Raw genomic sequence first — 16,093 nt, forward strand, 5'->3', positions numbered from 1 at the left:
ATAAATTATGTTAAAATAAAATTAAGAGTGCAAAGTCAAGCCTTCAAAAGTTAAGAAATGACAGAATTCAGGCTGCCTGTGCAACTTTAGTTTGGACCCCTTTGTGTATGCATTAAGATATAGTCTTTAATTACAATCACCTTATTTTTTTTCCAGAATCCCCCCCCCCCCCTCATTCAGTGCACAGGGTGGATAATTAAGAGAGGGGAATAAGATGTTTTTCAAAGTGCTGAGAACAAAGTGATTTTACCTAAAAAATTACCAAAAATGATAGTCTAGAAAAACAAGAAACTGTAGACCAGAATTTAATGATTCTGGCCTACAATTCAGGGATGTGACTGCCACTATTTTAGAGAGACAAGGTGGGCAAGGTTATATCCATGCATCCGAAGAAGTGAGGTTTTTACCCACGAAAGCTTATGCCCAAATAAATCTGTTAGTCTTTAAGGTGCCACCAGACTCCTTGTTGTTTTTGTAGATACAGACTAACACGGCTACCCCCAATACTTGAAGGTTATATCTGTTATTGAACCAACTGCTGCGGTGAAAGAGATGAGCTCTTCAGATCTTCTGGGTATACGCTTTAAAGCTTCTCTCTTTTTCAAAGGCTCCAGACCCGCGTGCCCCAGACACACGCGGGGCTTCCTCAGCCTCGCGCCGCGGCGGCATCGCTTCACTCTCGTCCGGTTCCCAACGCGGCTTAAAAAACAAACCCGGCCCCGCGCTCCTCCAGCACGAGCTGGCCAGGAGCCTCCTCCCTCGCGTGGCTCGCAACGGGCAGTGGTATGCGCCGTGAGATCACAGAAGCGCCCCACCCGCCCTCTGTTTCCGGAAGTGACGCTCGGCCTAATTTCCGGCCAGGCTGGTAACGGGCCTGCGCGGGGGGAGGAGCCGGAGGGGCCGAGCCGGTGGCGCGCGTCTCTGCGCGGGGATGGCGCTGTGGCCGCCGCGCTCCCGGGGTCTCCGCGCGGGGGAGGGGCAGGAGCCGGACCCGGACCCGCCCTGCGCGCCCCGCCCGCCGGACCCGCAGGTACGTTCTCCCCCCACTCCCGGGATCGGGCCCTGCGCTGGGCTCGCCCTGACTCCGGCTGCCCCGCCGGCCCGGTCCTAGCAGCACGAAGCCAAACCGCTCGCCCGGCTCGGCCTGGCCCGCACTCGGGCAGCGCTTCCAGCGGGGGTCGCAGAGCTGGCAAAGCCCCATGGGCCTGCTGCGGGCCCGGCCCTGCCAGACCTGCTCCCTGCTCAGCATGGAGCCGTGGACCCCGCTCGGCTCCTCCAGCCCCAGCTCCGCCCGCATGGGGTGAGCAGAGCCCTGCGGCGCTTGGTAACTCATCCCCCGTTAGATCCTGCCCCGCGACCCGTTCCGGCTGCGGTTTGCCCCGTTCGCCCCCGTTGGCGGCGAGTGCGACATGAAGCCCCTGATGGGAGCCAAGTGTGAAGTCTCTGCGGCGAAGTGATGCTGACACCCGTGGTTTGAGCTGAACAAGGCCCAGTGTTTCCTGCAGGGAGAGGTGGCCGTAGCGTGCGGCTACCCTCATGCCAGTGTGCGCCCCCCAGTCACTCAGCTAGCGCCGGGTTTGTCGGCAGTCGCCAGGCCAGCACTTGAGTATCACGCTGCCTTTTCCCATTCTTCATCGCATGCTGGGTGTGACTGACAAAATGAAGTATGTGCAGCAGAATTGCCTAAAAACTTATTCAATCACCGTTCTGTTGAAAAAGTCAATGTATAGATATATGGGGCTCCTTTTTGAGAGGTAACAGTCTGGGTTTGGAACAAGCAGGGACTGGAAATCCTAGAGAGGCTGCATAGTTAACTTCTTGGAATACTATATATCTCATTCCTTTCAAGACATTCTCTTCACCTTTGATTCTAGGGTAAGTTTGAGCAAGCAGCAACTTGTCCCCTTTCGTTGAAAGGAGATCTACCATGTTTCAAAGCCCAAAGTAAGCATGAGAAACTGCAGATTGCTATGTAGGAATTCATACACTTTTTTCTGGGTGTCTGTCTGAAGTGGGGTTTATATCTACTAAAAATCCCTCCTATGTTTATGTGAGAACTAAGTAAAATAGGTTATTTTTCTACATATCTGTCCTTTGCACAAGGTGTTTTAAGCAAAGAATATTAATCTGTTTGGAATTTAAGCAATACTCAAAGTCCAGTTATGGTCAGACACTGTAAAAATGCCACTTTCTTATTACAGATTTATATGTATTTAGAGTTAATTTTGGTGTTTTGGCTATTGTTAGCACTGCAGAACCAGCACAGCTAAGAGAGAGCCAGCTGGAACCTATTTTTGCCCATGCTTCATCATAAAAATTGTTTTCTGCAGTTTGGTTGGAGAAGCTTTGTTACTGCTGATACATGATCCCTGAGTTTGCAAATCTGGGAGTTATTAAAATGTATTTTATGTGTAAACTGAGCTAATTTAATGTGGAAACCATTGAAGTAAATATCCAACTGTATAATATCAATTTTAGTCACTGGTCAGAATTTAACCTCATTTTTCACAACTTTGCCATCTCAGAATTCTGTTCTGCAACTAACCTTATCTGTTTGCATGTGCTATCTAAATTCTCTCCACTTTTCCAAATAAACAAATCTGATTCCCTCCACCACCCCCCATACAGATATATGGCCATGGGATTGAATTGGCTTGCCAAAAACAAAAGGAGTTTGTGAAGAGCTCTGTGGAATGCAAATGGAATTTAGCAGAAGCCCAGCAGAAACTTGGTAGTTTAGCACTGCATAACTCTGAGTCCCTGGATCAGGAACATGCCAAAGCACAGACTGATGCTTCAGAATTGAGACAGAGGGAGGAAGAATGGAGACAGAAAGAAGAGGCGCTAATACAGAGGGAAACACAAAATCTGTGGAACACAGATTCTGTTAGCAAGGATGTATTTAATAAGGTATGAACCATATCAACATGCATAAAAGCAGGTAAAAACAAGGGATAGAACTGTTAGGTAAATCAAGTTATTTATGTGGCACTTGTCACTGTAATATTGTGAGTGTCGTTTGTATCCAGAACAGTCCATATGACAAGATTAAGTGCTGAATGAGTATCCTTTCATTTATTTTATTAAAATCCACCAAAAAGTAGGTCCTGCACTGATATCAAAACATAAGAAATGTTTTTGTACTGCTAGCAGGGATCTTAGATTGCATTGATCCAAAACAGCAGTTGTCTCCAAATGATAAAGTTAGCATCAAATCCTACCTTCTTCATATTAATATTTTGATATTAAACTTACAAATATTAAGGGGGAAAAAAGTTAGGCATTTCTCGAGTTTTAAAGACTCAATGCCTTGCTACCTGCCGCGTTAAATACTTTGGTATATGACAATGCTATTCCAAGCAATAATCCAAGACCAGATGTTAGAAGGAGTCATTTTTTTAACCCTGGTTTTAATTGTCAAAAAGCCCAATTTCCCAGACACCACCTCATCTATGTTAAATTAAGTATATGCATCAGTGTGTTTGCAGGTTTTGGGCCTACAACTAGAAGCATTACTTTTTAAATGGAAATTCAATAAAATGGTGTTCCCATAATGACATAGTTTAAAATAGCATGGAAAAGGATTCTGTGATTAAGCTCTCTCCCTTTTCACCCTCCCCACAGAGTTTTATTAATCAAAAGAAAAGAAAAGAAATAGAAGATGAAGACAAATCCAAATCATTCATGCAGAAACATGAACAAAAAATTAGACATTTTGGTAAGTACCTCTCTTTTTCAGCTTTTTGTAGTTTTAACTTTATGCATTGTGTTTAGATAGGTGCTATTATTTTATAAAATGGACACTTAGAAATGAAGCATCTGGCTAGCAGAATCCAGCTTCAGGTTTCTGGTCTATCAGGGTTTGGGATTTTCTTTGATAGTCATAACAAAATAGTCCTTTCCAAGTAAGAGGCTGCATGCTGGAGAAGTTTATTGAATCCTACAGTCAATAATGCTTTTTAGATAAACACTATTTTAGCACTCAGCATAACTGAAGTCCTTGCGAAAGAGAGGGTTCTGTCTACTTTATCTGACACTTCATGAAAAGTGATACTAGAACAGTGGTATTGTAAATTCTGAAGTGTTTTTCTTTTAAAGGGAAGCATTTTTTTCCTCAATGCTTCTCAAAAGTGTATCCTTCCATGGAAATGGCAGCTAAGTAGCTAAATTTCTAATATTTTAGTTCAGATATTAGAATCTCTTGTAGACTTCAGCTGTGTTTGCTGGTTGAACAGAAAGCACCTACAGGTCCAAGAAAGTTTCGGCTTTGGGGGAAAAAGACTTAAAAAATACTGTTGAGAGCACTAAGCTTTAGTTGCAAACAAACAAAAGATGGAAGGAGCACCACTGCTTGGATGGAAGATGATTTCTCTTCCACAGTAAAACTACTTCATTGCAGCTGGGGGCATCAGAGGTTCTGTTGCTCCTCCTAACCTCTTTTAGAATCCTTTCTGTGACTAGCTCTAGTGCAGGGATGGGCAAACTTTTTGGACCAAGGGCCACATCTGGGTGGAGAAATTGTATGCAGGGCAGGGGGTTGGGGTGTGGTGTGCAGGAAGGGGCTCAGGGCAAGGGATTGGGACAGAGGAGGGGTGCAGGGTGTATGAGGAGGCTAAGGGCAGGGGGTTAGGGTGCAGGAGGGGTGCGAACTGCGGGAGGGGGCTCAGGGCAGGGGTGCAGGAGGGGTGGGGACTGCGGGAGGGGGCTCAGGGCAGGGGGTTGGGATGCAGCAGGGGGTTGGGGTGCAGGAGGGGTGCGGGGTGTATGAGGGGGCTCCCTGCATGCCTGCCCTGTCCCTGGCCCCGTGCCACTCCAGGAAGCGCTGGGCCCCTGGGGATGGAGGGGGCAGAGGGCTCTGCTTGTGTTGCCCTTGCTGCACCTCCAGGTACCTCCCCCAAAGCTCCCATTGGCTGTGGTTCCCCGTTCCTGGCCAATGGGAGCTGCGGGGGTGGTTCCTGGAGGCAAGGGCCCCGGGGCTACAGGGATGTTGGGCCGGCCGCTGCCGAGAGTGGCGCGGGACCCGTGGCACCACGGGGGGCAATTCCGTTGGATCCAAAGCCCTGAGAGGCCGGATCCGGCCCGTGGGCCGTAGTTTGCCCACCCTTGCTCTAGTCCCTGCCTTGGCTGCTGCTTGCAGCTTTCACCAAGCAAGAACATAGTGGGCAACTCTTGTTTGCTGCTTGGAGGAAGAGATAAGCAGCATTAGCAATGATGGCCTTATTTGCAGAATCAGAAAGAAAGAGCTGCATCAGCTTAAATTCTTCGGAAATTTATTAGTATTTCTCAAACCTCCTTACTGCCAGACTGTCTCCATGTACATGTGCTTCAGAGCGAACACTATTTACTGGGCATTGAATGGATTTTTCAAGTCCTGTGTGTAAAGGTGTTAAGTATTTAATACACATCTTTGCCATGTAAGCCACAAGAGGAATAGTTTTAATACACATGATGGATTTACTACTGAAAATAACTTTTTAGTCCAATAACTATCTATTAATAGTAACCCAGGTGTAGAGTAGTTGATCCAAGTATATCAGACTATCCACTAGGTGTCACTTTAACTCTATAATTGAAATGTGATCAAAACCATTGCACGCAAATGCCCTTTGTCATGTAGTGTTCTGAAATTTTGATGAATATCTTGAATGTGTCCCATTGTTCTGAGTCATTGATTGGCTCCTGTATGTGTAGGGGCATAGCTGTATTGGGGCTGTTGTATTACCTATTGGAAATCATCCCATCCAACCAGGGATGGGGTTGAGTTGGCACTTCGTATGCCATACTGGCTTTTCTTTGTGGTGGTATATTTTTAAAAACAAAAATGGTTTCTAGTCCTCTTAGTTTCAAAACAAACCTTGCAAATGTGAAGTGATGCATGAGGCTGTCTCAGTATATGCCGACAGAAGTGATTGACCTGCCCCCATGTCACTGAAATAACTTTGAAGTCCAAGGATGACCACACAAGGAACAATGTTAACTGTTCCCCCACTAATCATGTTAGCAGAAATATCTGCTTACTGGCTTTCTGAGTGGAATGCAAAGTACCAAATCTGTGTTTAGACTGACCTCTGCTAGGACTCAAATACTTAATTGTGTTGTAATCTCATAATTTCTTAATATTGTGAATGAAATAAGGTAAATATATAAAACGTTGCAGACTTAATGAGAATTCTCTAAACTTTTTTTTTAGTAATCTGACTTCACTTGTGGTTTTGGTTTTAAAGGTTTTTAATATAGCTTTTCCACTTTGTTTAGGACAGTCGCAAGCAATACAACTTGATGATTTCTCCTCCTGGTTCATACCATTTTACACTTTGGTCTGTTTGTATTTGGTCTCTGCATTTTAACATCCTATCTATAAATCAGAGGTAGATTAATTACTTTGTCTAATAGTACCTTTTTCCATTTCTGACTTCAAATCTGGATTAGTCTCTTATAGTTGAGAAATTACCTACTGTATAGTGTTATAGAATTGATCCCATACCGTGTAGCTCAGTTGCCTTGGCCAGAAATTCATAAAACCTAATATTCCTTTATTGATGCTCTTATGTTCTAAAGAAAAGTTCTAAATAAATGAGAAATTCTAAATGCTAAACTCACTTTTAATTTTTACATATAGGAGACATCTAACATGCAGATACATCCAGAAATATTTTCCACAGTTCTCTCTATCAGGAGTTCTTAAACTTTTTTTTATCGTATGAAATTTTTAATAGCCAGCAACATATGGTTAGCCAGCTAGCTCTCTGCAGCCCACCAAGAAGTGTTCCACAGGTATCCAGTGGTCTAAGGCCTGTAGTTTGACAACTGATGCACTAGATAACATGGAATACCCTGGTTTTCTAGTGTTGCAGAAATTCAGTTAATGAGCCTCTTTTTGTCTCTCATCTGTGGATCATGTTGAGTTTAGTTGAACTATGTGCATTATACAGGAAATTTATTTTGTTCTTTCTGTCTTCATTTTTTTGCTATATTGGTAGTTGAGAAGCTGAAGTACTCTAGCCATTGAAGAGATACAGATGAAACAGTGCAAGCTTCTCTAAACATCTAACCTCAATCCTGTTATAGAGACCACATTTACAAGTGAAAGTGTCAGTCAGTCTTTAATGGACTCTTAATCATGGCCTTTCTGCTGAAACTAGCAAAAAAGGTGCCAATCGTTATTTTGGTCACATGTCAATTAGGAGTTGGAATGAGACTAGCTCACTTAGCCTTAGTCTTCTTCATTGAGTGGTAATGAATTTGTCATTATGCTATGTCTACACTGGCACTTTTGGCAGTAAAACTTTTGTTGGTCGGGATATATGCTATGCCGCCAGCCTAGCTACTGCTGCTCGTCGGGGTGGTTTAATTATGTTGGCGGGAGAGTGGCTATACGGGAGCCCTTACAGCGGTGCAGCTGCAGCAGTACAGCTGTGCCGCTATAAGGTCTGCAGTGTAAACATAGCCTAAAACTCTATATCATATGGGGTCAAGTAATAACTATTTGGTTTCCATTGCCATTCAGATACCATAAGCAATGTACTTTTATGGTAACACTTGGCTTTCTAATTCCTTTTCACCAGGCATGCTAAGCAGATGGGATGATAGCCAGAGATTTTTGTCTGACCATCCATACCTTGTATGTGAAGATACAGCTAAATATCTCCTCTTATGGTGTTTTCACCTAGAAGCAGAACAGGTATTAGGCAAATCTTAAATTGCTTTGAATCTGGGAGACGGTACACATTTTTCCTGCTTATGCTACAGAAGACTATCCACATAGATCACATTAAACGATTTATCTGTTTCCTCCTCTTTTCCCCCCCCCCCCCCCCGATTTGTTTCCAGTTATCTTACTGGAGGGAACCTCGATAATACCTTGCTTTATGTCTGTTCTTCAGTAGTGCTGTCTCTTCTCTCCCACCGCCATCCCCCCCTCCCCCCGCATCTCCACTTTCAGTTTGATCTTGTAAGATATGAGAACTGGTGGTCATGAAAGTAAAACACATTTGAAATCTTAGTTACATGCTTACAGTCTCTTTAAAAATGTAACTTTGTAACTTTTGTTTCCAGAAAAGGGCTCTGATGGAACAAGTAGCACACCAAGCAGTTGTTATGCAGTTTATTATAGAAATGGCTAAAAGTTGTAATGTGGATCCCAGAGGCTGTTTTCGTCTATTTTTCCAAAGAGCAAAAGTAAGTCGTGATTTCATTTTAATGCTAGAGAAGCTCTTGCAGCATCTGAGAGGGATCAGTGTTCAAGAGCAGCTGAGATTTCTTCCTGACAGCTGCAAGCTAAATATGTGCTAAGGGAATAGCCCCAGGCTCTAGGGGAAAGGTTGAGTTGTTGGCAGCCTTTTGTGCAATAATGGTCAGTGTAACCATGAGGATGGAAGCTCTGTGAATTTTGTTGTGCTGTTAGGAGTGTCTAAAAGGGGAACAGAACGTAAAATCAATGTGTACTTCATTTATAATCATACAATAAATGTAACATTCTTTCATGCACAAGTAATATAGAATGTTGAAAACTCTCTCCCATTTCCTCTAGTCCCTTACTCTCTGAAAGAGTAGAGTTCCTGCAGAATCAATATTTTGTGCTCTAAAAACTAACTGTAGAAGAAGATATAGACACTGGACAGGAGGTGTCTCCATTGCACTGCTTAACCAGGGAGATAGGCTTCAGGACTAGATTAGCTTCTCAAGCAGCTGGGCTCATGGTGTGCCATGGAGACTTCATGCGCCTTCTTAAGGAAAGGGCACATTTTTATGCCTCTGTAATGACCCAGTATAGCCATCCAGGAGCAACAGTATCAGGCTCCAGAGAGCTAGGACTAGAAGGCATGTTAAAATCTTGGGATGGGGGCAAACAGAGGGCATTCCACAGGACCTATCCATTGCAGTCCCCATTTGCCCCCATCACCACGCTCCCAAATAAAAATGCTATTCCAGAAGAATTGCATGAGCAGTGTGGTCAGCAACTTTCTTCAGAAACTTTGGTCCCAGTTGAATAAACTAGCATCTGGTCCGGCAACTACTCCATCACAGTAGTTCAAAATTAATTTGTAATACATTTAATTAAAACTTAGTACAGAACTGCTTAATCATAGTTAAAAGTATTTTTACTGAACAGTGTGTGCAGTTCACAGCTCCAAAGTGCTTCACAGATATTAAATGAAGTGTTCTAGAATACTAATGAAAGATGGAGTTCTTGAAATATGAATTGATGTTGGGGAACACACCTAATGTTGTTGTAAGAATTCAAGAACTCCATATTTCATCATAAATTTGAAATCAGTGAAGTTTAACTGCAAAATCCACTTTTGTCTGAGTAAATTTTAAATTGTACACTCTAGCAAAAAAGCCCATCTAAGCTGATGTTGTCAAGATTTAATTGTAAACAGGAGTTAGAGATGCTAAGCAGGCAAAGTGATTTCTGAGTCACAACTAATAAAAAAGCATATTTAAGGACTTGGTGTCCCTGTTAGCTTGTTATCAAGGACTCCATTGTTTACCCTGACTTGGGTCAGTGTTTGTCACAGCCTTCCACTTAACAGCATTTTTGTATCACTGCAGTGCACCTCTGTACCCACTTCTGCAGTTTGTACTGTTCCTGACTGGATTGCTGCAAATCAAAGGATGTCTTTAAAGTGCTCATGGGAGCTGAATTTGTGCACTGCTGTGAAAATTTCAAGTACTTAGTCTGACTGTTCATACTGGCAGATTCACTTGGGAGGGAGAGTGCCTTGTCAATTAATGCGGGCCTCGGCTTTAACTAGTGTTGACTTCTGAAAAGTCCAGTACTGAGTATCCCCTCTCCTTTCAGCTTCTAGGATGGGATGAGGAATGGCTTAAAATTAGGATCTATTCACCACTGCTCAGATGCAAGAAAATAGCCTTTTATCATTATCCCAGACAAAAATATTAAAAACACACTTCAAAAAAAAAAAATCAAGAAACCTAGCTGATTTTTCATAAAGCTGCTACTGGTTTCTCCCCAAGACTTTCATCTAAAGTTTAGGGTGTTGTTTTCCCTTTTCTGTGCTTCATTGTGTAGCTTTTTTCCCCCCAGTAATGTTTATACTTATATAGCCAAAGTTTTACTTATAGTTTTGAGTTTAGGGCAATACTTAATTGACAACCTTTTCTTTCTACAGGCAGAAGAAGAAGGTTATTTTGAGGCTTTTAAAAATGAACTCGAAGCATTTAAATCAAGAGTGAAAATCTCTTCACAATCACAAAGTTTTCAGGCTATGTCAGTTCAGAATCCCATTGCTCATACTGGTCTCAGTTCCTTAGGCGTGTTGGAGTTTTTGCCACAGGTAGGTTTTTAATAAATCCATTTACAGAAATCATGTAATTGTTTTAGGGCCAGAGTCTGCCATCTTTGCTCATGTGAAGTACACCTCTACCCCGATATAACGCTGTCCTCGGGAGCCAAAAAATCTTACTGCATTATAGGTGAAACCGCGTGATATCAAACTTGCTTTGATCCGCTGGAGTGCATAGCCCCCCACCCCCGGAGCACTGCTTTACTGCGTTATATCCGAATTCATGTTATATCGAGTCGCGTTATATCGGGGTAGAGGTGTAGTACCTTTTGATTTCAAATAGGACTACTTATGGAGTAAGGTACTAGCTGGGACTAAAGTTAAATATTCTGTACATAAACTATTTGCCCTCCACATAGATACTGAAAAAGCTACCTTTTCGTCTCCTAGACCCCAAATAGCATCCAAGTACAAATCCAAATGCACTTTACAACCTGATAATTCAGCCCTAATGCATTAAATATTCATATACTTAACCTACTTGCAAGTAATTTTATCTGCCGCAAGTATGCTGGAGCAAACACTTATTATAAAACTGATTCTATAATTAAATTTTGAATTTTATATTATAGGAGGTGAAAATGAGTTTCCAGTAAAAATGAGCATAATGTTCTCAGTAATGGGAACCTACAAGTAATCAAACCTAAGAAAAATGCAGCCTGTGATAAGAGAATGGGAACTGCAAAATACCTTTAATAAAACACTGAGGTTTCAGTGTAGGTGGTTTTGGATTACAAAACATGATTTAAATGTTAGTAATGGTGGTCTCACAGACATAAAAGAAACCGAAGGGTTTTTCCCCACTTGGATAGTTGAATGGGGTCAAAATTAAGACATCCTTTTGATCAAGATATTTATTTACACAGGTTCACCTGCATCTGAGGTAATTTAGAATAGGATTACAGTAGTTCCTCGCTTAATGCTGTAGTTATGTTCCTGAAAAATGCTACTTTAAGCAAATTTAACTTCCCCATAAGAATTAATGTAAATGGAGGGTGTTAGGTTCCAGGGAAATATTTTTCGCCAGACAAGACACACTCTCTCTCTCTCTCTCTCTCATATATATATATATACACACACACACACACACACACACTGTATAAGTTTTAAACAAACAATTTAATACTGTACACAGCAATGATGATTGTGAAACTTGATTGAGGTGGTGGAGTCAGAGGGTGGGATATTTCCCAGGGAATGCCTTACTGCTAAATGATGAACTAGCACTCGGCTGAGCCCTCAAGGGTTCACACGTTGTTAATGTAGCCTGACACTCTATAAGGCAGCAGGAATGGTAGGAGGGGAGACAGCATGGCAGAGACACACACTGTGTGTGTGTGAGAGAGAGAGAGACGCATTGCCCTTTAAATACGCTGACCCCACTCTAAGTACACTGCCTTTTTAAGTAGATCAGCAAGTTGAGACAGCAGCTGCTGCCAGCGAGCTCCCTCCCTCGACCTGAGTCTTGTCATCCTGATCCCTGTTGTGCCCCCATTGCTCTGTGGAGATGGGAGGCAGAAGTAGAGGAGGGGGACATCCTGACATTAGTGCCCCCCTCTCCTCCCTGGCACAGCAAGCAGGAGGCTCCTGGGAGCAGCTCCAAGGCAGAGGGCAGGAGCAGCACACAGCAGTGTGGGGAGGGACAGCTGAACTGCCCGGCAATTGATAGCCTGCTGGGCGGCTGCCACACAGGGAACTTAGGGGGAGCGGGGAGCAGATGGGGGGCTGCCTTCCACCCTAGTTCCAACCCTCCACCAGCTAGCTCCAAAGGGCTGCTCTTTCTGCAAGCAGTTGACAAAGCAGGCGGCTGCCAAACAACATTATAAGGGAGCATTGCGCAACTTTAAATGCGCATGTTCTCTAATTGATCAGCAATGAAACAATGTTAACCGGGACGATTTTAAGTGAGGAGTTACTGTATGTATATTTCTCTTTAGGCTCTCTTTCCATACAAGATGAATAAAAGCTTAGTACAGTCATAAGATTTCCTAAATTTCAAGGGGATACATTTTTAATAAGCTAAATTACCATTCCTATTAGTCACAGGCAAATCCTTATGCATCACATTGAAACTTGCCTCTTGAGTGTGAGATGCAGACAATTAAAGGGAGCTAGGCAACTGACCGTGAAAGCACAAGGTGCAAAATTAGAATCTCAGTATTTACTTGTGTAGAATTAATGTTGTTTTCTCCTGTTGCAGACTGCAGACTCTCTTCAAAGCTGCGTAAACACAGGTCTCTTTAATTTAAACTCATTGGTACACCGAGATGATGAGGAACCCAAAATGATGGACACAATATAATACTGTTAAGACTGAGGCCAAGTACTTTTATTACAAAGAAAAGAACGTGGCTCTTTTCTTGACACTTACTTTTCTGGGTGCTGCACTTTATTTTTTGCGTTTGTTTTTTGGAAGGAGGGTAATCCAGAAACACATTTGTCATTTTGTTTGAAAATGTGCTGCTAGATTTTTGGTTCCCTTTTAGGAGAGGCGTTCTCATATGTTACCGAATGTGAAACTGGATGTTGTTTCTGCTACTTAAACTTACCTTTATTCTTAATTTTAGGAATCAAAGTATGACAAACAAATCTGCACAAATACAATGTTTACGAGAAGTGGTTGATTCTAGTTGGAATCTGCTATAATCTTTTATTATGGACATGGACGTGTCTTGCTCTATGAATACTAAGGATCACAATTGTACTCATGCTATACTGCTGACATAGTAAGCGCTCAAATCCAATTTTATCATATTAATAGCAATAAATCAAAAGCTGATATCAACTTGGAGGCTCAGATTAAAGCAGTGGGTTTTTTTTATCTCTACTACAGGGATTAAAATTTTACTTTATGCTTTCAGACAAAGACTTATTTCTGATTGTCAAGTTATGTACATTTTAGAGACAAAGTGTATAATTGCTTAGTGAGTTTTGAGCCACATTTCTAGCAGCATGGTCACTGAGAAGCTGATTCTTCTGTCTAACATTTAGTGTTAACTTAAAATATTACAGTTGCATTACAGAGATCCAGTGTGAATAAATATTTTGGGTGTGGGAGATTGAGGGTGGGGGAAACAACTTCAGGATAAGATTGTACTGCAGCCAGGCTCTCTCCTTCATACCGGTAATGAAGAAAGCCTGAGTGCCAAAGACTGACTGAATAGTATTGATTTATAATTCAGATTTGTTATGGTATTTCAGGCTTTCCTCAGTTTAAAAGGAAAAGAGTTCTGTTTCAATATCAGCTGAATGATTGATGCCAACTGCTGAGAGTAACAATATATAAGGCGGTATCTGCTTTAGAGCTCTGCAAAGGTCAAACTCTTTAATATTTCCAGAATATTGCCATAATGGTCTTTGCAATCCAAAACTGCTATTAAGCTTTTCTAATTGTTTTCAATAGTTTTTTCACCTGTGTACACAGCCTCTATGTATCTGGGCTGTTTCAGTGTAGGACTGACCCTCCCTGATACCACAGTAGAAATGCCTAGATATTTTCTCATTTTACAGCGAAGCAGCAATGTATTAGTTTGTATATACTTCTTGAGTCACATTCTCTACTGCTTACTAACCCCTTTGCATTGCTTAAGTGGCATAAAGGGGCTGGAAAGCAGCCAGATTTCCTCAGCCTACAGAATACCCAGGCTGGTGCAGAACTAGCATTGCTGGTCAGCTTCCTCTGCAATCCCTCTGTAGCCACAAGTGAAGGGAGCAAGTTTGAAGAACTACTGTAATTTGGCTTTTCTTTGCTGGTGGATGGCCACAGGCAGTAGTTGTACCTTGGAGTGGCCCCTAGTCTGTCCTAAGGCATGCAGGGGCCAGTGTTGGCACAGAACCAGTGCCAGAAACGGAACTGCAACCACTTCTTCTCTGGTCCCCTTCTCCCCCCCCCCCCCCCCCCCCCCCCGTGGCCAGCATAATCTGGGCCTTTCTCTCCATGTTCTGTGAGGAGCAGGCTAGTCACATGCTTGGTTATAGAGAACCATAAGAGCATTTCTTTTAAGTACTACAGAAGCCTTATGGATGGGAATTTAGGGGTGAGAACAGTCAAGCTTCAAAAACATTTGCTGGAACTTCATTGAAATGTCTGTCAGCTACTAGCATGAGGGGGGCTGATCTGTGTTTCTGATATGGTTGAGATACAGAAACAACTTTAGTGGCACATTCTAATTTTAGGTCCCCAGTACACCAGGCTAAACACTTGTGATCCCTCTAGCAGTCCCTTACTGAGAGAAGATAACAGCTCTGAGTGGGCTCTAGCTAAAAGCTGCAGAGAACATAAGAGTATATTCTCCACTACTGTAAAACCTGTTGTAGCTGTGTAGTGTCAGTGGAATACAGTGAGGGAAAGATTGCAAAAGGGCATGTCATTTCTCTTATCACTAACTTCCCCCTCAGAATGACCACACAGTATGAGAGGTGACCTAGCTATGCAGTAGTTCATCTCCTACACACAGTTAATCCTGTATCCTACAGAAAGAACTGAAGTTCCATCTGCAGGTGCCTGTTGCTCTGGTATCTAAGCCCTGAGGTTGTTGCAGGCATGTGAAGGACAGAACACACTTCTGATAAAAACCTCAGGACCATCTGAGAAAGAGCAGCCAATATCCTATTCTTCTGGAAAGTGAAGAAATTTGTATTTAGGCTAGTGCAAAGGTCGGGAGAGCTGATGCTTTTTGTCTGGAAATGGTCCAGAAACCCCAGTAATGCTGGTGTCAAATGGAAGTATAGAACAAATCAAGGTTTTGTATGGGAATGCTAAGGCAACTGTCCAAAGGAATCTAGTCTCCAAGGAATATGTGTATGTCTAGAGGTGTCTCTAAGGACATAAAGGCTGGTGGCTGCAAAATTTTTGTGTCATCCTTTTTTTTTGTTTGTTTGTTTAGAAAAGGACCCAAACTGAACAGTATCTACCTCAATAGCCTTATACTTACAACAAATGAAAAGCTTTCCAAATTCCTCAGATGCTTTTCTTGGAATATGTCAGTACTGGTGGTGTTAATACTTTGGAGTAAAAACCCTACTGTAAAGTATTTTAACTATGCTGGCAGTACTAGTAGATGACCTGTTTGTTGGATCAATACCAGAGAGGAGTGATGCCCTCAGCAGCATGGTCTGCTGCCAGTTATACCAGGTCCATAAAGTTTAACTATCTGGATGTGATGATTACATTGATTTCTGTACCTAGATCTTGCTGACCAGTTTCTGAAGAAGTGGGATTGAGGGAAATGAAATCAGCAGAGTCTGTAAAGCTGAAAACATGGGTATGTGTTCCTTGTAAAGACTAGCAGTAGCTACAAAAATCTGGACTGCTTGGTATTTGAAAGAGCCAAGCTTACAGAGGGCTGTTGACCTCAGCCATTGAAGTCCAGTGTGGAATGGGAATGAGGCTGGTTCCTTACCACCAAAATATGCAATGTACTCATCTCTATTAATTTTATGGGAGAGACTATTACCCTACTGTTTTAATCTCTGCTTTATAACCTCATTAATTGAGGATTAAAGTTACACTCTACCACACCAAATGTGGTTTTGTTTCCAGTGGGACTCTTCTAGGTGCAACTAGGTAGTCAGAATTTTGTTAATGTTGTAACTTAGTGGAGTGAAATAGCAAAAAGGTCAGTTTTGTAACTTTAAATGTGGATAAATAAAGGCTTCAAGATAGCTTGACAAAACATAGCTAACATGTTTAATCAAAGAAGCTTGAATACTCTTGTGGCAAGATTCTCCCCCACTGCTTTGGAAATGAGATTTAATTTTCTGTAATAAAACATTTTATTGTA

At 42.3% G+C, this 16,093-nt stretch overlaps 1 protein-coding gene across 3 annotated transcripts; it reads left to right on the forward strand.

Moving 5' to 3' along the window:
- The first annotated feature begins 893 nt into the window (after positions 1–893).
- CDC37L1 (cell division cycle 37 like 1) lies at positions 894–16,093 on the forward strand. Of its 3 annotated transcripts, XR_002909114.3 has the most exons (8): positions 894–1,030; positions 2,629–2,910; positions 3,625–3,718; positions 7,566–7,681; positions 8,056–8,178; positions 10,137–10,301; positions 12,511–13,036; positions 14,787–16,093. XR_002909114.3 is itself a non-coding variant. In XM_024218135.3 (7 exons), exons 1-7 carry the CDS (start codon positions 932–934, stop codon positions 12,610–12,612), a joined length of 981 nt encoding a protein of 326 aa, XP_024073903.1. In that variant the 5' UTR covers positions 894–931; the 3' UTR covers positions 12,613–13,095. The 3 variants fall into 3 exon arrangements, 2 of the variants coding, with proteins under 2 accessions (XP_024073903.1, XP_024073904.1); XM_024218135.3 differs by lacking the exon at positions 14,787–16,093 and having other exon boundaries at positions 12,511–13,095; XM_024218136.3 differs by lacking the exon at positions 14,787–16,093 and having other exon boundaries at positions 12,878–13,095.

The sequence above is a fragment of the Terrapene carolina genome, unplaced genomic scaffold, assembly GCF_002925995.2.
Source record: "Terrapene carolina triunguis isolate 2854851 unplaced genomic scaffold, T_m_triunguis-2.0 Scaffold113, whole genome shotgun sequence".
In the NCBI taxonomy this organism is placed as follows: Eukaryota; Metazoa; Chordata; order Testudines; family Emydidae; genus Terrapene; species Terrapene triunguis.